At 52.0% G+C, this 25,546-nt stretch overlaps 1 protein-coding gene across 2 annotated transcripts in view; it reads left to right on the forward strand.

Annotated features, from left to right (window-relative positions):
* LOC140191747 (integrin alpha-5-like) overlaps window positions 1-25,546 on the forward strand; it is a 137,380-nt gene that overhangs the window by 95,050 nt on the left and 16,784 nt on the right. For both annotated transcript variants that reach the window (XR_011883905.1, XM_072249450.1), the window contains exons 19-24: window positions 6,746-6,813; window positions 9,183-9,330; window positions 10,243-10,323; window positions 10,870-10,949; window positions 12,415-12,495; window positions 13,327-13,432. Coding sequence is in view for 1 of the 2 variants with exons in the window: in XM_072249450.1 (XP_072105551.1) it covers window positions 6,746-6,813; window positions 9,183-9,330; window positions 10,243-10,323; window positions 10,870-10,949; window positions 12,415-12,495; window positions 13,327-13,432 (564 nt within the window). In the remaining variant the exon portion in view is untranslated. The remainder of the gene's footprint in view (window positions 1-6,745; window positions 6,814-9,182; window positions 9,331-10,242; window positions 10,324-10,869; window positions 10,950-12,414; window positions 12,496-13,326; window positions 13,433-25,546) is intronic.

Raw genomic sequence — 25,546 nt, forward strand, 5'->3', positions numbered from 1 at the left:
GTGAGGTTCAGCCATCCTCTGTCATCTTGGCACCATCTGTTATGAGTATTATTAAAGCAACAAGTCACAAGGGTGAACATAGAACACTACAGCACAGTACAGATCCCTCTGCCCACGATGTTGTGCCGACCTATTAACCTACTCAAAGATCAATCTAACCCTTCCCTCAGCAATTCAGGAACAGCTTCTTCCCCTCTGCCATCCGATTCCTAAATGGACATTGAAGCTTTGGACACTACCTCACTTTTTTTTAAATATACAGTATTTCTGTTTTTGCACATTTTTAATAATCTATTCAATAGATGTAATTGATTTACTTGTTATTTATTATTTATTATTATTTTTTGAACTACCGTTGCTGCTAAGTTAACAAATTTCTCGTCACATGCTGGTGATAATAAACCTGATTCTGATTCTGATTCTGACATAGCCCTTCAGTATTCTATCCTCCATATCTATCATCTTCCCTCTAAAATGTCCCTAATGTATCTGCCTCTACCACCACCTCTCACAGAGCATTCCATGCACCTACCACTCTCTGTGTTTTAAAAAATCTCACCTCTGACATACCCCCTATACTTTCCTCCAATCACCTTAAAATTATGCCCCCTTGTATTAGTCACTTCGACTCTAGGGGAAAGAGTCTCTGGCTATCAACTCAATCTATGTCTCTTATCATCTTGTACTCTATAAAGTCACCTCTCATCCTCCTTCGCTCCAAAGAGCCTGAACTTGCTCAATCTATCCTCATAAGACATTTTCTCCAATCCAGGAAGCATCCTGTTGAATTTCCTCTGCACCGTCTCTAAAGCTTCCACATTCTTCCTATAATGAGAAAGAACTAAGGTCACACACAGCAGGGCAAGGTGTAAAAAGGGGAAGAGGACTTTAAGTTCCTGGGTGTCACTATCTCAGAGAACCTGTCCTGGACCCTCTTAACTCCAGGTGTGAAAAAGCCCCCAAAGCTGAGAGAACTGTAACTACATTACAGCAGGTATGATATTGTGGCCATCACTGAGACCTGGCTAAAGGATGCATATCTCTAGGAGCTGAACGTCCAAGGATACACGGTGTATCGGAAGGATAGGAAGGTAGGCAGAGGGGGAGGCGTGGCTTTATTGGTAAGAAATGATATTAAATCATTAGAAAGAGGTGATATAGGATCAGAAGGTGCAGAATCTTTATGGGTTGAGCTAAGAAATAGCAGGGGTAAAAGGACCCTGATGGCAGTTATTTATAGGCCTCCAAACAGCTGCAAGGATGTGGACTACAAATTACAGCTGGAAATAGAAAAGGCTTGTCAGAAGGGCAGTGTTATGATAATTGTGGGGGATTTTAAACACGCAAGTGGATTGGGAAAATCAGGTCGGCACTGGATCTCAAGAGAGAGAATTTGTAGAATGTCTGCGAGATGGCTTTTTAGAACAGCTTGTTGTTGAGCCCACTAGGGGATCGGTTGTACTGGATTGGGTATTGTGTAATGAACCGGAGGTGATTAGAGAGATTGAGGTGAAGGAACCCTTCGGAGGCAGTGATCATAACATGATTGAGTTCACTGTGACATTTGAAAAAGAGAAGCCGAAATCTGATGTGTCGGTATTTCAGTGGAGTAAAGGAAATTACAGTGGCATGAGAGAGGAACTGGCCAAAGTTGACTGGAAAAGGACACTGGCGGGAAGGACGGCAGAGCAGCAGTGGCTGGAGTTTATGCGAGAAGTGAGGAAGGTGCAAGACAGGTATATTCCAAGAAAGAATAAATTTTCAAGTGGAAAAAGGATGCAACCGTGGTTGACAAGAGAAGTCAAAGCCAAAGTTAAAGCAAAGGAGAGGGCATACAAGGAAGCAAAAATTAATGGGAAGATAGAGGATTGGGAGGTTTTTAAAACCTTACAAAAGGAAACCAAGGAGGTCATTAAGAGGGAAAAGATTAACTATGAAAGGAAGCTAGCAAATAATATCAAAGAGGATACTAAAAGCTTTTTCAAGTATATAAAGAGTAAAAGACAGGTGAGAGTAGATATAGGACCGATAGAAAATGATGCTGGAGAAATTGTAATGGGAGATAAGGAGATGGCAGAGGAACTGAACGAGTATTTTGCATCAGTCTTCACTGAGGAAGACATCAGCAGTATACTGGACACTCAAGGGTGGTAGGGAAGAGAAGTGTGCGCAGTCACAATTACGACAGAGAAGGTACTCAGGAAGCTGAATAGTCTAAAGGTAGATAAATCTCCTGGACCAGATGGAATGCACCCGCGTGTTCTGAAGGAAGTAGCTGTGGAGATTGCGGAGGCATTAGCGATGATCTTTCAAAAGCCAATAGATTCTGGCAGAGTTCCGGAGGACTGGAAGATTGCAAATGTCACTCCGCTATTTAAGAAGGGGGCAAGAAAGCAAGAAGGAAATTATAGACCTGTTAGCTTGACATCGGTGGTTGGGAAGTTGTTGGAGTCGATTGTCAAGGATGAGGTTACAGAGTACCTGGAGGCATATGACAAGATAGGCAGAACTCAGCATGGTTTCCTTAAAGGAAAATCCTGCCTGACAAACCTATTACAATTTTTTGAGGAAATTACCAGTAGGCAAGACAAGGGAGATGCAGTGGATGTTGTATATTTGGATTTTCAGAAGGCCTTTGACAAAGTGCCACACATGAGGCTACTTAACAAGACAAGAACCCATGGAATTACGGGAAAGTTACATACGTGGATAGAGCGTTGGCTGATTGGCAGGAAACAGAGAGTGGGAATAAAGGGATCCTATTCTGGTTGGCTGCCGGTTACCAGTGATGTTCCACAGGGATCAGTGTTGGGGCGGCTTCTTTTTACATTGTACATCAATGATCTGGATTATGGAATAGATGGCTTTGTGGCTAAGTTTGCTGACGATATGAAGATAGGTGGAGGGGCCGGTAGTGCTGAGGAAACGAAGAGTCTGCAGAGAGACTTGGATAGGTTGGAAGAATGGGCAGAGAAGTGGCAAATGAAGTACAATGTTGGAAAGTGTATGGTTATGCACTTTGGCAGAAAAAATAAACGGGCAGACTATTATTTAAATAGGGAGAGAATTCAAAGTTCTGAGATGCAACGGGACTTGGGAGTCCTCGTACAGGATACCCTTAAAGTTAACCTCCGGGTTGAGTCAGTAGTGAAGAAGGCGAATGCAATGTTGGCATTCATTTCTAGAGGAATAGAGTATAGGAGCAGGGATGTGATGTTGAGGCTCTATAAGGCGCTGGTCAGACCTCACTTGGAGTACTGTGGGCAGTTTTGGTCTCCTTATTTAAGAAAGGATGTGCTGACGTTGGAGAGGGTACAGAGAAGATTCACTAGAATGATTCCGGGAATGAGAGGGTTAACATATGAGGAACGTTTGTCCGCTCTTGGACTGTATTCCTTGGAGTTCAGAAGAATGAGGGGAGACCTCATAGAAACATTTCGAATGTTGAAAGGCATGGACAGAGTGGATGTGGCAAAGTTGTTTCCCATGATAGGGGAGTCTAGTACGAGAGGACATGACTTCAGGATTGAAGAGCGCCCATTCAGTACAGAAATGCGAAGAAATTTTTTTAGTCAGAGGGTGGTGAATCTATGGAATTTGTTGCCATGGGCAGCAGTGGAGGCCAAGTCATTGGGTGTATTTAAGGCAGAGATTGATAGGTATCTGAGTAGCCAGGGCATCAAAGGTTATGGTGAGAAGGTGGGGGAGTGGGACTAAATGGGAGAATGGATCAGCTCATGATAAAATGGCGGAGCAGACTCGATGGGCTAAATGGCCGACTTCTGCTCCTTTGTCTTATGGTCTACATTACATAGCAGCTCTGGACCTCGATCGGTCTAATGAAGGCCAACACACCCTATCAATTTGTATGGCATCTTTGAGGGATCTACGGATGTGGATGCCAAGATCCCTCTGTTTCTCCACACTGCTAAGAATCCTGTCATTAATCCTGTATTCTGCCTTCAAATTCAACCTTCCAAAGTGAATAACTTAATAGTTTTCTGGGTTGAACTCCATCTACCTTTTCTCAGCCCAGCTCTGCATTCTGAAAATGTCCCATTATAATCTACACTATCCACAACACCATTTGCAGACTTACTACTCCACCCTTCTACTTCCTCATCCAAGTCATTTATTAAAATCAGAAAGGGCCAAGATCCCAGAACAGATCCCTGCAGAACACCACTGGTCACGATCCTCCAGGCAGAATACACTCCATCTACAACCACCCTCTGCCTTCTGTGGGAGAGCCAATTCTGAATCCACACAGCTAAGTTTCCCTGGATCCCAAGCCTCCTGATTTTCTGAATGAACCATGGGGGACCTCATCAAACATCTGACTAAAATCCATATACACCACATCCACTGCTCTACCTTCATCAATGTGCTTTGTCACACCCTCAAAGAATTCAGTCAGGCTCATGAGACATGACCTGCCCCTCACAAAGCCGTGCTGACTCTCCTTAATCAGACTGTACTTCTCCAAATGCTCGTACTCTAAGAATCATCTCCATTAGTTTGCCCACCACTGAAGTAACACTCACTGGTCCATACTTCCCAGGATTATCCCTGCTCCTTTTCTTGAACAAAGGAATAACATTTGCCATCTTCCAGTCATCAGGCACTACTCCTGTGGTCAGTGAGGATGCAAAGGTCATTGCCCAATGTGCAGCAATCTCTTCCCTCACTTCCTGTAGTCTCCTGGGGTATATCCTGTCTGGCCTCGGGGATTCTCGTTTTTCTCAAGAGTTCCAGCACATCCTTTCTCTTAATGTTGACATGTTCCAGCATATCAGCCTGTCTTACACTGTCCTCACAAACGTGAAAATCCCTCTCACTGCTGAAACCTGAAGCAAAGTGTTCATTAGTTACCTCCTCTGACTCCAGGCACGTTTGTTCTTCTATCCCTGATCAGTCCTACCCTTACTCTAGTCATCCCTCAGTTCTTCACATATGTGTAGGACAACTTGGTTAGGGTGAAGTTAAGCCCCATCACCCCTGCTGGGGCAGAGGCTGCTGACAATAGCTCGCCAGAGTCCTCTGTCCTAGGCCGGACTTTCACGCGTCTCCAGGTATAGCCCTTTCTCTTGGTGTATCTTTCCTCTCTCAGGGATGAGGTCTTTCGAACTTCTGCTGGTGTTTCTGTAACACTGGGTTTTTACAGGATGAGGTTGCTAGTCCCATGCCCAACCATCTGCCTTTTGCAGCCAGGCTTGGAACAGTTCATGGTGGAGATAGAACACCTTGGGTTTTTCCTTAATCCTACTTGCCAAGGACTTCTCATCCCCTTCTAGCTCTTCTGTCTATTCTTCTGCTCTTTCCTGAATGCCATGTAACTCTCTAGAGTCCTGCCTGATCCTTTCTTCCTAAACCTTAAGTAAGCTTCTTTCTTCCTCTTGACTAGATGTTCCATCTCTCATGGTTTCTTCACCCTACCATCCTTTCCCTGTCTTAATGGGCCAGACCTATCTAGAACCCCACGCAAGTGCTTCTTTTTGCACCTTCCCAAAATCTGCCCCCTGATCTGTTCCTCAGGGTCTCTTGCTATTGGGGGGGAAGGGTCTATAGAATACTCCCAACAGAGTGATAGCCCCCTTCCTGTTTCTGACTTCCACTCACACTGACCCAGTGGACAATCCCTTCATGACATCCTCCCTTTCTACAGCTATGATACTATTCCTGATTAACAATGCCCCACCTCTTTCACATCCCTCCCTGCATTTTTTGAAACATTCTAAACCCCGGAACATCGAGCAGCTATTCCTGCCCTTGCGACAGCCACGTCTCCATAATGGCCACAATGTCATAGTTCCGTGTACCAGATCCCTTGTTCCCTTGTTCCAGATACTTCTTGCATTAAATAGACACACTTCAACCCATCCTACTGACTGCAATTTTACTCTGTCAACTGCCTCTCCTTCCTCAGTCTCTCTACACACTACATCTACCTGTCCACCAACAACCCCATCCTCTGACCCATCGCTCTGGCTACCATCCCCCTGCCAAACTAGGTCATACCTTCCCCAGAAGAAATCCCAGTGATCTAGAAATCTGAAACCCTTTCCCCTACACCAATTCCTCAGCCACACATTCATCTGCCAAATCATCCTATTCTTACCGTCACTGTTGCGTAGCACAGGCAGCGATCCAGAGATCACTACCTTTTGAGGTCCTGCTTTTCAGATTTCTACCTAGCTCCCTACATTATTTCTTCAGAACCTCATCCTTTTTCTGACTTAAGTCATTGGTTCTAATATGTTACCATGAATTCTGGCTACTCACTCTCCCCCTTTAGAATGCTGTGGAACCAATCTGAGACATTCCTGACCCTGGCACCTGGGAGGCAACATACCTTCTGAGAGTCTCTTTCACGTCCACAGAATCACCTGTCTGTTCCCCTAACTATTGAATCCTCTATCACGACTGCAGTCCTCTTCTACCCAATTCCTTCTGAACCTTCTGCATCTCTATCTCCCTCTCCTCTCCCTCTCTCCCTATTTATAAATCTCTCTCTGTCTCCCTCTATCTCCACAAGCACTACCTGACCTGCTGAGTGTTTCCAGCATTCTCCCAGCATCCTGTTCTGGCTCATCCCCTGTCCGATGGTGTCCTGGACAGTGCCCAGCCCAGTGGATGGGGAGCCTCTGCTTTATCTGAAACCTGTCCCAAATGGAGCAGGAACTGGGCAGAGTTTTCACTCCTTCAACACACCAAATAATGCCTTTCTTTTGTGGATTTTAATCAGGCCCAGATTCAGCTCGACTGTGGGGAGGACAACATCTGTGTTCCAGACCTGCACCTCTCCGTACAGGGGTAAGCAAATCTTTTACAAGGCGAATGCGTTCTGTGCAGACATGGCCAGAGGAATGAAAAGTTGGCAAGCACAGTGAACCTTTCTGAAAAATGAGACAGTGATCCCAGCATGGTAGAGCTCAGGACGGTGTTTGAGGGTGGATACCTAGGGTTCTGAAGCAGTGCCCCCACGCCGGTGTCTGCAGTCGACGGGGTTGGTAGGTCAGTGGAGAAACAACGGCAGGTATTTAAACAGCTGCTTCATAACACTGAGCAGAGATTGATCAGACCACAGGGGAAAGAGGAACCATCCATGATTAATAAAGGAAGCCAAGAGAAATATTAAATCAAAGACCAGAGCATACAATGTGACATGGGCTAGTTGTAGATCAGTGGAATAGGAATTTTACAAGGCTTTATAGAGTAATACAGCATAGAATGTACCTGGTAGCGTAGTGGATAACACAATCGCTGTACAGCACCAGTGATCACTGATTGGGGTTCTATTCCTACTGCTGTCTCCTCTAAAGAGTTTGTACATTCTCCCCGTCATCATGTGGGTTTTCTCCGGGTGCCCCAGTTTCCTCCCACATTCCAAAGACGTAGGGGTTAGGGTTAAGGAACTCTTGATACTGGAAGTGTGGTGACACTTGCAGGCTACGCCAGCACACTCCCGGACTGTGTGGGTCTGCTCACCTAGATGCCTCTTAAACGTGAGAGTCCCTACCACCACAACCCCCCTCCTCCTGCAGGCAGTGCTTTGCTGATCCCTACCCACCCCCCCCCGAGATTCCCACAGAACCTCCTGCTCTCACCTTAAACCTATGCCTATTTGTCTTTATCACACTGCATTAGTATCAGGGTTATTACCACTGAATTTGTGGCAGCAGTACAGTCTGAGACATATGAAAGTAATAAAGTAAATCATGCAAACGAGGAATAATGAACCGTGGGTTTGTGAACGGTTCAAAACTTAGATGGTGGAGGGGAAGAAGTTGTTCTTAAATCATTGGGTGTGGATCTTTAGGCTCCCCAATGGTAGTCACTGGCAACAGGTTTCTCACTGTCTGCCCTAAGTACCCCCTCATAATTTTGTACTCCTCTGTCAGGCTTCAGGAGGAACAGGCCCAGCCACTCCAGTCCCTCCTCATAACAGAAACACTCCATCCCGGGCAACATCCTGGTGAATCTCGTCTGCACCCTCTCCAGTGCAGTCACACCCTTCCTACAGAGTGGTGATTGAGTTGCCCTCTCATGAGTGACTAAAGGAATTAGATCTGTATTCTTTGGGGTTTGGCAGAATGAGGGGTGACCTTATTGAAACGTGTAAGATGCTGAGGTGACCTGGACATAGAACTTAGAAATCTACAGCACATTACAGGCCCTTCAGCCCACAATGTTGTGCCGACCGTGTAGCCTACTCCAGAATCTGCCTAGAATTACCCTACCACATAGCCCTCTATTTCACTAAGCACCGTGTACCTACCTAAGAGGGTCTTAAAAGGCCAAGTTCACTCAACCTATCCAGGCAACATCCTTGTAAATCTCCTCTGCACTCTCTCTATAGTATCCACATCCTTCCCGTAGTGAGGTGACCAGAACTGAGCACAGTACTCCAAGTGGTGTCTGACCAAGGTCTTGTATAGCTGTAACATTACCTCTTGGCTCTTGAACTCAGTCCAAAGGTTAATGAATGCCAACACACCATACGCTTTCTTAACAACTCTGTCAACCTGCGCAGCTGCTTTGAATGTCTAATCAATACAGACCCCAAGATCTCGCTGATCCTTCACACTGCCAAGAGTCTTACCATTAATATTATATCCTGTCTTCAAATTTGACCTACCAAAATGAACCACTTCACACTTATCTGGGTTGAACTCCATCTGCCACTTCTCAGCCCAGTTCTGCATCCTATCGATGTCCCGCTGTAACCTCTGACAACCCTCCAGACGATCCACAACACTCCCAACCTTTGTGTCATCCGGGAGATAGTTCCATTGGGCTTCGAATGAGAGGACATGATTAGGGCAGTCGTTTAAATGTGAGGTATGTTGAAACTTCTTGAGAGAGTATTGAGCCTCTGGAACTCTCTACCCTGGAGGGGCCTGCAGGTATAATTACTGAGCCGGGGGATGGTAAAGGTTGTACGATACAAATAAGGGCAGCATGCCCTTCTTGTAATCCCACAGAAATCATAAAGCGGTTTCCACTGCTCCTGCTCCTTGTGGACCCAATTGACTGTTGGGTTTGCTTACGTTACAACAGTGACCTCATTTTACAAGCAGCCTTCTGGTGTAATGTCTGGCCGTGAGTTCCAGGTGTCTGCAGGCAAAGTGCTGTGATGGTTTGTCCCACCCGGCTCAACGTAATGCTATGCTTCCTTGCAGGGATCGTAAAACTGTCTATCTTGGTGATGAAAATCCACTGACACTGAATTTTGAGGCGAGGAATCAGGGTGAAGGAGGGGCGTATGAGGCCGAGCTGTACGTATTCCTGCCTCCTGAAGCACACTTCAGTGGAATAGTACGGGACGAAGTAAGTATGGAGCTTCACTCTGTGTCTGACCCTGGGAGTGTGTGATGGCATGGTGTGGAGGTAGATTCACTCTGTGTCTGACCCTGGGAGTGTGTGATGGCATGGTGTGGAGGGAGATTCACTCTGTGTCTGACCCTGGGAGTGTGTGATGGGACAGTGTGGAGGGAGATTCACTCTGTGTCTGACACTGGGAGTGTGTGATGGGACAGTGTGGAGGGAGATTCACTCTGTGTCTGACCCCAGGAGTGTGTGATGGGACAGTGTGGAGGGAGCTTCACTCTGTGTCTGACCCCAGGAGTGTGTGATGGGACAGTGTGGAGGGAGATTCAGTCTGTGTCTGACCCTGGGAGTGTGTGATGGTATAGTGTTGAGGGAGATTCACTCTGTGTCTGACCCTGGGAGTGTGTGATGGGACAGTGTGGAGGGAGATTCGCTCTGTGTCTGACCCTGGGAGTGTGTGATGGGACGGTGTGGAGGTAGATTCACTCTGTGTCTGACCCTGGGAGTGTGTGATGGGCAGTGTGGAGTGAGATTCACTCTGTCTGACCCCGGGAATGTGTGATGGGATGGTGTGGATGGAGATTCACTCTGTGTCTGACCCTGGGAGTGTGTGATGGGATGGTGTGGATGGAGATTCACTCTGTGTCTGACCCTGGGAGTGTGTGATGCGATGGTGTGGAGGGAGCTTCACTCTGTGTCTGACCCTGGGATTGTGTGATCTGCTCTTCATTTTATTTTCACACATCCATCTCTTACTCTCCTTGTTCAGTCCTATGCGTCTGTCAGGGCCTGGTGATCTTGCCTACTCTCCTCCCAGACACCATGATGCTGTTGCTACAACCCGAGAATAATTCAGTCTATACCTGGGCTTCCAGCCTGGCATCACCTAACCTTCTGCCTGTCCGCCTGCAGGGTCTGGCCATGCTGAGCTGTACCTGTGACAACCAGACTGTGGTGTGTATCCTGGGAAACCCCATGAAGCCTGGGACCAATGTAAGTGTGGCGCAATGGCTGGGTGAGGCGGATGGGGTGAGAGGCTGAGGGATTTGTCCACGAATGTGCATTGGGAGTGGAGAGAGGGGGCAGGGAGGTGGGAGTGGGTGAGGGGATGCGGTGTGTACTGGATGTGAGGAGGTGAACAGGAATGGTGGGACAGAGGTAGAGGGGGCAGCAAGCAGAGTTTCTGCTCATGGGGTTGGACTAACGATTTCATGGGAAAGGGCTTGGGATGGTACGGATGAGGTGGAAAGGTGGGACTCTGCCAGACTTGTCTGGAATCCATACAGGCCACAGGCTGCTGACAGCCATTTACCTCATTACAGAGCAATCCCACTGCTCAGAGAGCTGGAAAAGCTGGCTCTTCCCCAAATCCAAGAGTAGGACTGAGTTTGGGAGGTTAAAGTTGAATGTTAAGCCATTCCTTCCTTCCCCTCTGGGAGAGGGATGTGGGTCACTGTGATGTGTCAGCACTCCTGTTGAGGATGGATCGCAGGGAGAGGAGGGGGTACTGTCGCTGGTCTAAACGTATCTCTCCCTCAGCTCTCAGGGGGCCTCCGCTTCACCGTTCACCAGCTGCGCGATGACAAGAAGTTCATCGAGTTTGAGCTCCAGATCCGCAGGTATGCCCAGGGTCACGTTGAAGGGGGAGACCGCCCGATGTTAATGGTGAAGCCACCAAGGAAACTTGCATGGACCTCCTGCCTATTCTCACCTTCTCCAGCCCTATGGTGTAGTTAGTTCAGGAGGAAATGCCTGGGCCTTGTATGGCAACACAGCTCTTGAGACCCCAGTTCCACGGTGGCCTTGGGCACTGTCTGTGTGGAGAATGCACGTTCACCCTGTGAATGGGGGTGCTGCAGTTTCCTCACACATCCCAAAACTGTGCGGATCGGTGGGTTAGTTGGCCACTGTAAATTATCCCTGGTGCAGAAGTGTGGGGTAGAATCTGGGGAGAATAAAATGGGATTGGGACAGATGGGTGGTTGATGGTCAGCACAGACTTGATGCAGAATAAAGTGCAGTGCAGATAGACAAAGTGTCAATGAGGTGAGCTGTCCCTTCTTATTGTACAAGAGTCTGATAATGGTAGGGTAGAAACTGTCCTTGATCTAGTGGTATGTGCCTTTAGGCTTTTGTATCTTCTGCCCAATGGGAGAGGGGAGAAGAGAGAATGTCCGGTGTGGGTGGGTCTTTGATGATATTGCCTGCTTTACTGAGACAGTGAGAAGTGTAGACAGAGTCCATGGGGTGGATACTGGTTTCTGTGATGGGCTGAGCTGTGTCCACAACTCTCTGCGGTTTTCTGCCGTCATAGGCAGAGCAGTTGCTATACAAGCCATTATGCACCTGGATTAAGTGCTTTTTATGGTGTGTTGATAAAAATCGGTAAGAGTCGACAGGGACACGCCAAATTGCTTCAGCCTTCTGAGGAAGTAGAAGTGTTGGTAAGCTTTCTTGGCCATTTTGTCTGTGTGGTTGGACCAGGACAGGTTGGACAAGGGTGATGTTCACACTTAGGAACTTGAAGTTCTCAACCCTCTTGTCCTTAACACCGTAAATGTAGACAGAAGCATTTTTCTTAAGTCAATGACCAGCTCATTTGTTTCGCTGACATTGGGGGAGAGGTTGTTGTCATGACAACATGTCGGTAGACTCTCTATCCTCCCTCCTGTGCTCTGAATCATCATATTTGGGATGCGGCCCACTGCAGTGGGATCATCTGCAAACTTGTAGATGGAGTTAAAGCAGTGTCTGGCCGCACAGTTGTGAGTGTCCTTTCAATATTAAATCTGATTGGCTGTGGGCCAATGTCAGGGTCAGTTGTCATGGAGACTTGCCAGCTTTATCGAGGGTCTCTGGGAGAGGGAATGGGGGACCCAGCCGAACCAGGACCACATGGTGAGCTGGTCCAACAAGTCAATGAGTTCAGCAAATGATTGCCATGGCAATACCAGAGCAGTGGGTTCACTGAGGCACATCCAACCTTTCCCCTGACCGTATGGCTCATATCACCAGACAACACCCCCCCCCACACCCTGCAATCATTCAGGCTGTCCCTCTGATTTTGTTTCATTCTATTTTCAGTAAGAACTTGAACAATTCAAGAAGTGAAGTTGTTGCCTACAGGCTGGACGTGGAGGTATTGGCTCAAGTCAACATCAGAGGGTAAGCTTCACCTCTTCAGCCTGAATCTTTGCAAAGCCCGGCTTTTTGGTGAGCCCGAGGAAGGGTGGGTTCTGCACGTGGCGTGCAGAATGTTCACCCAGGCTGAGCTGTTCCTTAGTGCAGTGAAGGAGCATCCGATGCCAAGGCAGGTCTGGCTGTGGAGAAGTTGGGCCACGCTGTGCCACTGGATGCAATCAGGAGGGGCTGGGTGCAGGATAGCGTGCAGCTTTCTGCGCTGTTAGGCACCAGCTGATCGCTTGGCTTGATTGCCAGGTGTCATTGGCTGAGGGCTAGGACATTGCCTGTGCAACCACACCACTGACACCTCCTTCGGATGCTGGGACTGTCATATGTTGAAAGATTGGAGCGACTGGGCTTGTATACTCTGGAACTTAGAAGGCTGAGAGGGGATCTTATTGAAACATATAAGATTATTAAGGGATTAGACACGCTGCAGGCAGGAAACATGTTCCCGCTGATAGGTGAGTCCAGAACCAGAGGCCACAGTTTAAGAATAAGGGGTAGGCCATTTAGAACGGAGTTGAGGAAAAACTTTTTCACCCAGGGAGTGGTGGATGTATGGAATGCTCTGCCCCAGAAGGCTGTGGAGGCCAAGTCTCTGGATGCTTTCAAGAAAGAGATGGATAGAGCTCTTAAAGATAGCGGAATCAAAGGTTATGGGGATAAGGCAGGAACTGGATACTGATTGTGGATGATCAGCCATGATCACAGTGAATGGTGGTGCTGGCTCAAAGGGCTGAATGGCCTACTCCTGCACCTATTGTCTATTGTCTCTTGTCCTTAACTGCCCCACTTTTCTCTCGTGGCCAGGGTCTCCATTGAGGAAAAGATTAACTTCCCCATTGAAAACTGGAAGCCCAAAAAGAAGCCAATCAATGAAGAGGATGTTGGGCCGCAAGTCAAACACATCTTTGAGGTTTGTGTGTGTGTATGTGTGAGAGAGAGAGAGAGAGAGAGAGATGGAAACAGGCCCCTTGGCCCACTCACTGGATCCCTGCTGACCATCGAACAGTGATCACACTCATCCTACAGTAATACCATCCTGTATTAATCCAGTGTTTCATTCCCCCAGCTCTTCTCCCACCTCCACCGCACCCCCTCCCCAGATTTCACCCTTGCCCAGTCACTAGGGGACAATTTACAGCGGCCAATTAGCCCATGTAATTGGGAAGGCGAAAAAACCAGAGCACCCTTGGGAAACATATACCGTCACTGGAGAACGTGCAAACTCCGCTCAGACAGACATTCGGGATTAGGTGTACTGAACGTGCAGTTTGGACCACGTTGTATGCATTACCCCAGTCTGGTGTGTACACAGGCCTCATTAATCTGGAAGCTGCTCTGTAATACACAGCTCTGTGGCTATTTTGATACCCAAAACTCAGAAGCTTCCCATCAACTCCTTAGATTAAATCCCCATATATTGTGTTCACCTGAAGAACAGCCTTTGCTGGCTGAGAAAACAGCTGTCTCGCGCAAACAATAGGGGTGTTGTGAGCAGGCTACACCTACACATCCAGTGTACAGAACACCACAGGCAGAGCTCTCTTCAGCAACAAACTTTTCACTACCAACCCTGTTTTTAAGGGGCAATGTGTATTAGGCAGTGACCCTGGAACTGAGAGACGGGACAGTGTGGAGGGAGATTCACTCTGTGTCTGACCCTGGGAGTGTGTGATGTGATGGTGAGGAGGGAGATTCACTCTGTGTCTGACCCTGGGAGTGTGTGATGGGACAGTGTGGAGGAAGATTCACTCTGTGTCTGACCCTGGGAGTAAGTGATGGGATGGTGTGGAGGGAGATTCACTCTGTGTCTGACCCTGGGAGTGTGTGATGGGACAGTGTGGAGGAAGATTCACTCTGTGTCTGACCCTGGGAGTGTGTGATGGGACAGTGTGGAGGAAGATTCACTCTGTGTCTGACCCTGGGAGTGTGTGATGGGACAGTGTGGAGGGAGATTCAGTCTGTGTCTGACCCTGGGAGTGTGTGATGGGACGATGTGGAGGGAGATTCACTCTGTCTGACCCTTTTTTTTTACAAAATTCTTTATTACAAATGTCGGTGCTATACAATATTTACAAAACCAGTGACTAACACATTTACTACACTACAAACAGACAATACATGTTAAACCAATATATTGCCATCCTCATCAATGATGGCATTTACACCCCGCGGAGCCCAACGGTCCGGGAACATCTCTACGGTCGCCGTGGACTGTGCGTATTCCTTTTCAATGTTCACCCGGGCTCGAACGTACCCCCTAAACATAGCCAGGCAGTCCGCCCGGGGAGAACCTCCTGCCACCCTTTTCCAGGAGCCACGGATGGCAATTTTCGCCAGCCCCAGGAGCAAGTTGACAAGGACATCCTCATGCCTCTGTGCCCCCCTCCTTACTGGATGACCATATATGAATAGGGTGGCACTGAAGTGCAACCAGAAGGCGAGAAGCAGCCCACGCAAATACGCGAAAAGGGGCTGCAGCCTCACACACTCCACGTACATATGGTACACGGTCTCCTCCAGCCCGCAGAAGTGACACGCGGCTGGGAGATCCGTGTACAAACTAAAGAACTTATTGCAGGGCACCGCTTTATGCAGCACCCTCTAGCCGAGATCCCCAAGGCGCATGGGAAGGACTCCCTTGTAGAGGGACTTCCATTGGGGACCCCCCTCACCTCCAGGTGGAAAGACCGACCGCCATGGCGTGTCGGGACGGTGGACAAATGCTAGGAAGTGGAGGGTGTGGAGCAGCAGCCCATAAAGGTACCTCCTGCCTGCATCCCTGAATGGGATTGTGGGTGTTGATGAAAGACGGCTCAAGTTGTGTGGATTCGTCTCTCGGGCAAGGCTGCGGGGCCTGGGCCCGACGAGCAGCTCAGCCCAAGTCGTTCCACACACCTGAGCCGCACTGACATCCGTTGAGGCAGGGTGAGGGTCGGCCAGGACCCCGCCCTCTGCCAGAGGAGGGGATTCCCGGCCTGAGGCAACCATGTTCCAGACTCTCAGTAGGTCCTGATAGAAGCCGGGCAGCCTCTGCAAAGCAGCACGGCTAACACCCGCCGGTGGTAGCTGCATATCTTCGGCAAGACAGCAGCCCCTCCGGAGGAAGGAAGTCGCCAACACGTGCCACCTGGGAGGGTGCTCGGTGTACAGGAATCTCTGCAGCGTCCTGAGGCGGAGAGCCGCCAGTCGTGTGCGTACACACACCAGCGACTGTCCGCCCTCTCCTTCTGGGAGACTCAGAACCGCTGCAGAGACCCAGTGCTTCCTGTTTCCCCAGAAGAAGTCCACTAGCTTCCTCTGCATTCTTGCGACAAAAGGGGCAGGGGGGGGCCAAGGTGACCATCCGGTACCACAACATGGAGGCCACCAGCTGGTTTATAACCACCACCCTGCCTCGATAGGAAAGCACCCTGAGAAGGCCTGACCAGCGCCCTAGCCGGGCCATGACCTTTGTCTCCAGGTCCTGCCAGTTCGCCAGCCAGGTCTCCCCAGAAGGACTCAGGTAGACTCCCAGATAGAGAAGACGTCTGGTGCTCCATTCAAAAGCTCTCATCTCCTCCGGCAGGGAGTCCACCTGCCACTGGCCTACTAAGAGTCCGGAACATTTCGCCCAGTTGATCCTGGCGGAGGATGCCGCCGAGAAAACACCTTGGCACTCGCGCATCCTCCGCAGGTCACAGGGGTCTGTCATCATGAGGAGTACGTCATCGGCGTAGGCCGAGAGGACGACCCCCATGTCCGGTTCGCGCAGAACCAGACCTGTCAGCCTTCGCCGAAGAAGGCCGAGGAATGGCTCGACACAGATCGCATACAGTTGACCAGACATGGGGCACCCTTGACGCACTCCTCTTCGGAAGTGGATAGGTCCTGTCAATGATCCGTTAATCTTAACTAGGCACTCTGCGGCAGAGTACAGGAGCCGAACTCGGGCCACAAAGTGTGGTCCGAGCCCAAAAGCCTGCAGGGTGCCCACCAGGAAACTGTGGTCCACCCGGTCAAAAGCCTTCTCCTGGTCAAGAGAAAGAAACGCTGCCGGGGTCCCAGTCTCCTGGAGTAGGTGGATCGGGTCCCGTACTAGGTGGACATTGTCCTGGATGGAGCGGCCCGGGACTGTGTAAGATTGGTCAGGATGGACCACCTGTCCAATTACCGAACCCAGACGGTTGGCCATTGCCCGGGCGAAGATCTTGTAGTCCGCGCACAAGAGGGAGACCGGCCGCCAGTTCTTTAGCAGGCGGAGGTCTCCCTTCTTGGGCAGTAGGACCACAACAGCTCTTCGCCATGAGAAGGGCATTTCTCCAGTGGCTAGGCTCTCCCCTAGGACAAGGCTGTAATCATCCCCCAGGACATCCCAAAAAGCCTGATAAAACTCAACACTCAGTCCATCCAAACCAGGGGACTTGCCCCTCCAGAGTTGCCAAAGGGCAGTGGACAGCTCCTCCCGAGTCAGGGGGGCATCCAGACGCACTGCGTCCTCTGGGCTGACCTTAGGCAAATCCTTCCAGACCTCACTACACGCCTCCACATTTGACGGATCAGGCGAGAATAAGGACCGATAGAATGAACGGACCTCGTTGTTAATTCCATCAGGGTCCGTGATGGAGGAGCCATCGGCAGCCAGCAGCTCCACTAGCTGCTTTTGAACTCCCCGCCACCTTTCCAACGAGTAGAAGAAGGGTGAGCCACGGTCCAAATCCTGCAGCATTTGGATCCGTGACCTCACGTACGTACCTCGGGACTGCTGAAGCTGCAGGTTCCTTAGTGCGTCCTTCTTCTCCTGGTATTCTTGCCACAGCTGCTGGTCTCCAGCGGTCGGACCGAGGCGGGACTCCAGGTCAAGCAACGCTCTCTCAAGCCGCTCAACCTCAGAGCTCCGCCTCTTTGTCGACCCTCTAGTGTACTCCCGACATAAAAACCGGATGTGGGCTTTGCCCACATCCCACCATAGCCGTAGGGAGCAGAACTCTCTCCGCCTCTCCTTCCAGGAGACCCAGAAAGCTCGGAACGAATCCCGGAATCGGCTGTCCTCCAGCAGCCGGTTGTTAAAATGCCAATACCCGGATCCCACCCGAGGGTGTAGTGGAATAAATTCCATCCACACAAGGTGATGATCCGAGCACGACACCGGCCGCATGGAGGACGCCGACACGCGGGAGACGTAGGCCCGAGAGATGTAAATGCGGTCTATCCTGGAAACCCCCTCTCTAGACCTTCTCGAGAAGGCGCTAGAGTTGGGGTGAAGATTCCGCCAGCTGTCCACCAAGTCAAAGGAGCCAACTAGCTCCTTTAACTTTTTTGCTGATGCTGGGTCGCGTTGGAGGCCCGAACGGTCCTCCGCCTCGAGGGTACGATTGAAATCTCCCCTGAGGATGACGCAATCCCCAGGATCGATGGAGCTCAGCAGGGTGGACAGCTGGCAGAATAGGCGCGTCTGCATCACACCGCGCCTGGGAGCATACACATTGATAAAATGCAATGGTACGCCATCCAGGCGCACAACCAGGTGGAGCAGACGGCCGGGCACAACGTCCTGGACTCTTTCAATTACTGGCTGGAAGGTCGGGGCCAACAGGATCGCCATCCCGCTAGAAATGGAGCTGAGGTGGCTCATGTAGACCCCGCCCCGCCACTCCAGGAGCCAAGCAGACTCGTCCCCAGGGATGGTATGGGTTTCCTGCAGGAAACTCACCGTATACCGCCCATCCCTGAGGGCTGAGAGATTGTTATGCCTGCGAAGAGGACCCCTGCTGCCGTTTACATTGAGACTAGCTATGGTAAGTTTCATGGCGGGAGCACACTAGGTCTCAGCAGCTGTGCCCATTTCGGTGAGAGCGGAGGCGCCCTCCACCACACTGTCCGGAAAGAAAGCAAGGTTACTTTTTGCCTTATGGGCTCGAGCGGTACCAGCGACACCCTGTGACCCACCATCCCCCGTAGGAGCGAGGCTGCTTCTCCCTCTAATGTCCCTTACTAGGTCATCTAGGAAAGATTTTAATTGCCGTCTGTCGTTTCCCGCCACCGCATTCCTCTTTCCCTTTCCCTTTCGTCCGAGGATGACTCGCAGGGACCTCACCAGCCTCGGCATGCTGGGCCAGCGTAGCGAGGCTAGTTGAGGCCGGTGCTTGGCACCCTCAGAGGTGAGAATAAAATGCTTAATTTCCTCTACAGGTATCAATGGGGACTTCTCAGGAGGGGTGAGGATGTCCATTATTTCACTATTGAAAGAGTCCCCCTCCAACCCGTCACTGCAGACAGAATCCCCATCGGCCTCCCTGCATGTTCCAATAGATGGCTGCGCTTGTGACCCAAACCGCGCAGCGGGCACCTCGCTCTTACCTGCTCGCTCCACCGTCGCATCAGCCTCATCCACATTTGCGACAGTGGAGGGACAATCCCCAGGGACTCCCTGCAAGTCATTAATTGCTGGGGTCGACGTGCACAGAAAAACGCCCTCCCCAGGGGGCAGGCATAGAGGGGAACCCGGCACCTTTGGTCCAAGGGATTCACAAGCAGCCTGGTGCTGAGAATGAGAGAGCTTTGTCTCGTCTCCTCTTACATTATTCGGTACACTGGCCTCCAGAGAGGCGCTGACTTGTAGGTCCTAGGTGGAGGCCTCCAGGGCTGCCTCATTTGTGCAAACAGGGCTATCACAAGCTTTTTGCACAACCACACCATCTACCCCAGGACTGGTGGCTACACCTGGGGACTCAGGTTTAGAACCAACCCCTACCCGGATTCCCACCCCTTCCTGGGACTCCCCTGCATCTACATCCCCTGCCCGCTTGCAGGAACGTTCCCTTCTCCTCTTCACACCGGAGGAGCACACAGGTGCAGGCTTCACCGATGGGGCGGCGCTTTCTGTTTCCATCACCCCGTCTGCTTGCCCACCTCCCTGAGCCCCACGCTCCACTTCAGGCGAAATGGGCGTGAGCTCTGCAGCCTCAAAGGCCCGCTTCTTACTGTGTTTGGATTTCCCCTTTGCCTTCTTACTCCGCACAGACTCCACCCCGTCCCCCACCTGAACCACAGGGAGAGGAGCAGGGACCGACCCAACCGTAGGGGTAGGGGTAGGGGCAGGGTGAGGGGCTGGGGCAGGATCACGGGCGGGGGCAGGGTCAGATGCAGGCGCAGATGCACGTGCAGGAGTAGGATCAGGGGCAGAGGTAGCTGGGGCACTGGTGCCCGAAATGGGGTCCCTCGGGTTCCGGGCGGCAGGACAGTCCCTCCGAAAGTGCCCCACCCCCCTGCACGCATGGCACTGCGGGCGCTCGGAGCTCCAGTACACCGGATAATCCACTCCCTCGTGCCAGACAGTAAACCGGCCCTCAACATCGTCCTCCCTTTCCAGCTGCCTGAATACCTGTCTGAGGCCGGGGAGGCAGCCGCCCTTGCGTAACTCCCCGAAGGCCCGCGAATCCCTGGAGACCGGTCCGGCTTGCTGGCGCTCTTTCCAGTCCGAGAATCCTACAGCGGTGCCGGTTAGAAGTCCTGGAACGAGTCGAATAACTGGCCGGGAAAGTTTGCAGTCGACAGTTCCTCGCTGGCTCGACGCCAGGAAAGGCTCCGTCGGACTTGCAGAGACCCAGGCCGGGAGAGGCCGAAACGTCCTTCCAGATGCTCCGGCACCAACACCGGACGAAAATCAGGAAAACAATGGAGGAGGAACGTTGCCCCGATGTCAGTGGGGGGGAACGATGGCGTTTGCCTCCGGTTTTGGAGCGAACCGGCTTCCTGGCGAGTTGCCAGCGGCCGCAGCTGGGAGCTACGCAGTTAGCAGCCGCCAACAAACCCAGCCGAAACCGGCAGTAAAACTCCACACCGAGTTTCCACACCAGCGCCGTCACTCACTCAGTTGTCCAAGAGACTTTTAGAGCCACCTCCAAAGTATTCCACGAACTTTATCCAGTAGTTTTGCCTCGATTTCTCCCAGCTCAGTCAGCACAGCTCCTCTCTGTGTCTGACCCCAGGAGTGTGTGATGGGACAGTGTGGAGGGAGATTCACTCTGTGTCTGACCCTGGGGGTGGGTGATGGGACAGTGTGGAGGGAGATTCACTCTGTGTCTGACCCTGGGAGTGTGTGATGGGACGGTGTGGAGGGAGATTCATTCTGTGTCTGACCCCGGGAGTGTGTGATGGGACAGTGTGGAGGGAGATTCACTCTGTGTCTGACCCTTTTTTTATTTTATTTAATACAAAATTCTTTATTACAAATGTCGGTGCTATACAATATTTACAAAACCAGTGACTAACATATTTACTACACTACAAACAGACAATACATGTTAAACCAGTGTATTGCCATCCTCATCAATGATGGCATTTACACCCCGCGGAGCCCAACGGTCCCGGAACATCTCTACGGTCGCCGTGGACTGTGCGTATTCCTTTTCAATGTTCACCCGGGCACGAACATACTCCGTAAACATAGCCAGGCAGTCCGCCCGGGAAGAACCTCCTGCCACCCTTTTCCAGGAGCCACGGATGGCTATTTTCGCCAGCCCCAGGAGCAAGTTGACAAGGACATCCTCATCCCTCTGTGCCCCCCTCCTTACTGGATGACCATATATGAATAGGGTGGGACTGAAATGCAACCAGAAGGCGAGAAGCAGCCCACGCAAATACGCAAAAAGGGACTGCAGCCTCACACACTCCACGTACATATGGTACACAGTCTCCTCCAGCCTGCAGAAGTGACACGCGGCTGGGAGATCCGTGTACAAACTAAAGAACTTATTGCAGGGCACCGCTTTATGCAGCACCCTCCAGCCGAGTTCCCCAAGGCGCATGGGAAGGACTCCCTTGTAGAGGGACTTCCATTGGGGACCCCCCTCACCTCCAGGTGGAAAGACCGACCGCCATGGCGTGTCGGGACGGTGGACAAATGCTAGGAAGTGGAGGGTGTGGAGCAGCAGCCCATAAAGGTACCTCCTGCCTGCATCCCTGAATGGGATTGTGGGTGTCGATGAAAGACGGCTCAAGTTGTGTGGATTCGTCTCTCGGACAAGGCTGCGGGGCCTGGGCCCAACGAGCAGCTCAGCTTGAGTCGATCCACACACCTGAGCCGCACTGACATCCGTTGAGACAGGGCAAGGGTCGGCCAGGACCCCGCCCTCTGCCAGAGGAGGGGATTCCCGGCCTGAGGCAACCATGTTCCAGACTCTCAGTAGGTCCTGATAGAAGCCGGGCAGACTCCGCAAAGCAGCACGGCTGATGCCCGCCGGTGGTAGCTGCATATCTTCGGCAAGACAGCAGCCCCTCCGGAGGAAGAAAGTCGCCAACACGTGCCACCTGGGAGGGTGCTCGGCGTACAGGAATCTCTGCAGAGCCCTGAGGCGGAGAGCCGCCAGTCGCGTGCGTACACACACCAGCGACTGTCCGCCCTCTCCTTCTGGGAGACTCAGAACCGCTGCAGAGACCCAGTGCTTCCTGTTTCCCCAGAAGAAGTCCACTAGCTTCCTCTGCATTCTCGCGACAAAAGGGGCAGGGGGGCCAAGGTGACCATCCGGTACCACAACATGGAGGCCACCAGCTGGTTTATAACCACCACCCTGCCTCGATAGGAAAGCACCCTGAGAAGGCCTGACCAGCGCCCTAGCCGGGCCATGACCTTTGTCTCCAGGTCCTGCCAGTTCGCCAGCCAGGTCTCCCCAGAAGGATTCAGGTAGACTCCCAGATAGAGAAGACGTCTGGTGCTCCACTCAAAAGCTCTCATCTCCTCCGACAGGGAGTCCACCTGCCACTGGCCTACTAAGAGTCCGGAACATTTCGCCCAGTTGATCCTCGCGGAGGATGCCGCCGAGAAAACACCTTGGCACTTGCGCATCCTCCGCAGGTCACAGGGGTCTGTCATCATGAGGAGTACATCATCGGCGTAGGCCGAGAGGACGACCTCCATGTCCGGTTCGCGCAGAACCAGACCTGTCAGCCTTCTCCGAAGAAGGCCGAGGAATGGCTCGACACAGATTGCATACAGTTGACCGGACATGGGGCACCCCTGACGCACTCCTCTTCGGAAGGGAATAGGTCCTGTCAATGATCCGTTAATCTTAACTAGGCAGTCTGCGGCAGAGTACAGGAGCCGAGCTCGGGCCACAAAGTGTGGTCCGAGCCCAAAAGCCTGCAGGGTGCCCACCAGGAAACTGTGGTCCACCCGGTCAAACGCCTTCTCCTGGTCAAGAGAAAGAAACGTTGCCGGGGTCCCAGTCTCCTGGAGTAGGTGGATCAGGTCCCGTACTAAGTGGACATTGTCCTGGATGGAGCGCCCCGGGACTGTGTAAGATTGGTCAGGATGGACCACCTGTCCAATTACCGAACCCAGACGGTTGGCCATTGCCCGGACGAAGATCTTGTAGTCCGCGCACAAGAGGGAGACCGGCCGCCAGTTCTTTAGCAGGCGGAGGTCTCCCTTCTTGGGCAGTAGGACCACAACAGGTCTTCGCCATGAGAGGGGCATTTCTCCCGTGGCTAGGCTCTCCCCTAGGACAAGGGGAGCGGCCAGACGCACTGCGTCCTCTGGACTGACCTTAGGCAAATCCTTCCAGACCTCACTACACGCCTCCGCATTTGACAGATCAGGCGAGAATAAGGACCGATAGAATGAACAGGCTTCGTTGTTAATTCCATCAGGGTCCATGATGGAGGAGCCATCAGCAGCCAGCAGCTCCACTAGCTGCTTTTGAACTCCCCGCCACCTCTCCAACGAGTAGAAGAAGGGTGAGCCACAGTCCAAATCCTGCAGCATTTGGATCCGTGACCTCACGTACGCACCTCGGGACTGCTGAAGCTGCAGGTTCCTTAGTGCGTCCTTCTTCTCCTGGTATTCCTGCCACAGCTGCTGGTCTCCAGAGGTCGGACCGAGGCGGGACTCCAGGTCAAGCAACGCTCTCTCAAGCCGCTCAACCTCAGAGCCCCACCTCTTTGTCGACCCCCTAGTGTACTCCCGACATAAAAACCGGATGTGGGCTTTACCCACATCCCACCACAGCCGTAGGGAGCAGAACTCTCTCCACCTCTCCTTCCAGGAGACCCAGAACGAATCCCGGAATCGGCTGTCCTCCAGCAGCCGGTTGTTAAAATGCCAATACCCGGATCCCACCCGAGGGTGTAGTGGAATAAATTCCATCCACACAAGGTGATGATCCGAGCACGACACCGGCTGCATGGAGGACGCTGACACGCGGGAGACGTAGGCCCGAGAGATGTAAATGCGGTCTATCCTGGAACCTCCCTCTCTAGACCTTCTTGAGAAAGCACTAGAGTTGGGGTGAAGATTCCGCCAGCTGTCCACCAAGTCAAAGGAGCCGACTAGCTCCTTTAACTTTTTTGCCGATGCTGGGTCGCGTTGGAGGCCCGAACGGTCCTCCGCCTCGAGGGTACAATTGAAATCTCCCCCGAGGATGACGCAATCCCCAGGATTGATGGAGCTCAGCAGGGTGGACAGCTGGCAGAATAGGCGCGTCTGCATCACACCGCGCTTGGGAGCATACACATTGATAAAATGCAATGGTACGCCATCCAGGCGCACAACCAGGTGGAGCAGACGGCCGGGCACAACGTCCTGGACTCTTTCAATTACTGGCTGGAAGGTCGGGGCCAGCAGGATCGCCACCCCGCTAGAAATGGAGCTGAGGTGGCTCATGTAGACCCCGCCCCGCCACTCCAGGAGCCAAGCAGACTCGTCCCCAGGGATGGTATGGGTTTCCTGCAGGAAACTCACCGTATACCGCCCATCCCTGAGGACTGAGAGATTGTTATGCCTGCGAAGAGGACCCCTGCTGCCGTTTACGTTGAGACTAGCTATGGTAAGCTTCATGGCGGGAGCACACTAGGTCTCAGCAGCTGTGCCCATTTCGGTGAGAGCGGAGGCGCCCTCCACCACACTGTCCCGAAAGAAAGCAAGGTTACTTTTTGCCTTCCGGGCTCGAGCTGTACCAGCGACACCCTGTGACCCACCATCCCCCGTAGGAGCGAGGCTGCTTCTCCCTCTAATGTCCCTTACTAGGTCATCTAGGAAAGATTTTAGTTGCCGTCTGTCGTTTCCCGCCACCGCATTCCTCTTTCCCTTTCCCTTTCGTCCAAGGATGACTCGCAGGGACCTCACCAGCCGCGGCATGCTGGGCCAGCGTAGCGAGGCTAGTTGAGGCCGGTGCTTGGCACCCTCAGAGGTGAGAATGAAATGCTTAATTTCCTCTACAGGTATCAATGGGGACTTCTCAGGAGGGGTGAGGATGTCCATTATTTCACTATCGAAAGAGTCCCCCTCCAACCCGTCACTGCAGACAGAATCCCCATCGGCCTCCCCGCATGTTCCAATAGATGGCTGCGCTTGTGACCCATACCGTGCAGCGGGCACCTCGCTCTTACCTGCCCGCTCCACCGTCGCATCAGCCTCATCCACATTTGTGACAGTGGAGGGGCAATCCCCAGGGACTCCCTGCAAGTCATTAATTGCTGGGGTCGACGTGCACAGAAAATCGCCCTCCCCAGGAGGCAGGCATAGAGGGGAACCTGGCACCTTTGGTCCAAGGGATTCACAAGCAGCCTGGTGCTGAGAATGAGAGAGCTTTGTCTCGTCTCCTCTTACATTATTCGGTACACTGGCCTCCAGAGAGGCGCTGACTTGTAGGTCCTAGGTGGAGGCCTCCAGGGCTGCCTCATTTGTGCAAACAGGGCTATCACAAGCTTTCTGCACAACCACACCAGCTACCCCAGGACTGGTGGCTACATCTGGGGACTCAGGTTTAGAACCAACCCCTACCCGGATTCCCACCCCTTCCTGGGACTCCCCCGCATCTACATCCCCTGCCCTCTTGCGGGAACGTTCCCTTCTCCTCTTCACCCCGGAGGAGCACACAGGTGCAGGCTTCATCGATGGGGCGGCGCTTTCTGTTTCCATCACCCCGTCTGCTTGCGCACCTCCCCGAGCCCCACGCTCCAGTTCAGGTGAAATGGGCGTGAGCCCTGCGGCCTCAGAGGCCCGCTTCTTACTGTGTTTGGATTTCCCCTTTGCCTTCTTACTCCGCAC

Source organism: Mobula birostris, chromosome X, assembly GCF_030028105.1.
Source record: "Mobula birostris isolate sMobBir1 chromosome X, sMobBir1.hap1, whole genome shotgun sequence".
NCBI classification, from domain to species: Eukaryota; Metazoa; Chordata; class Chondrichthyes; order Myliobatiformes; family Myliobatidae; genus Mobula; species Mobula birostris.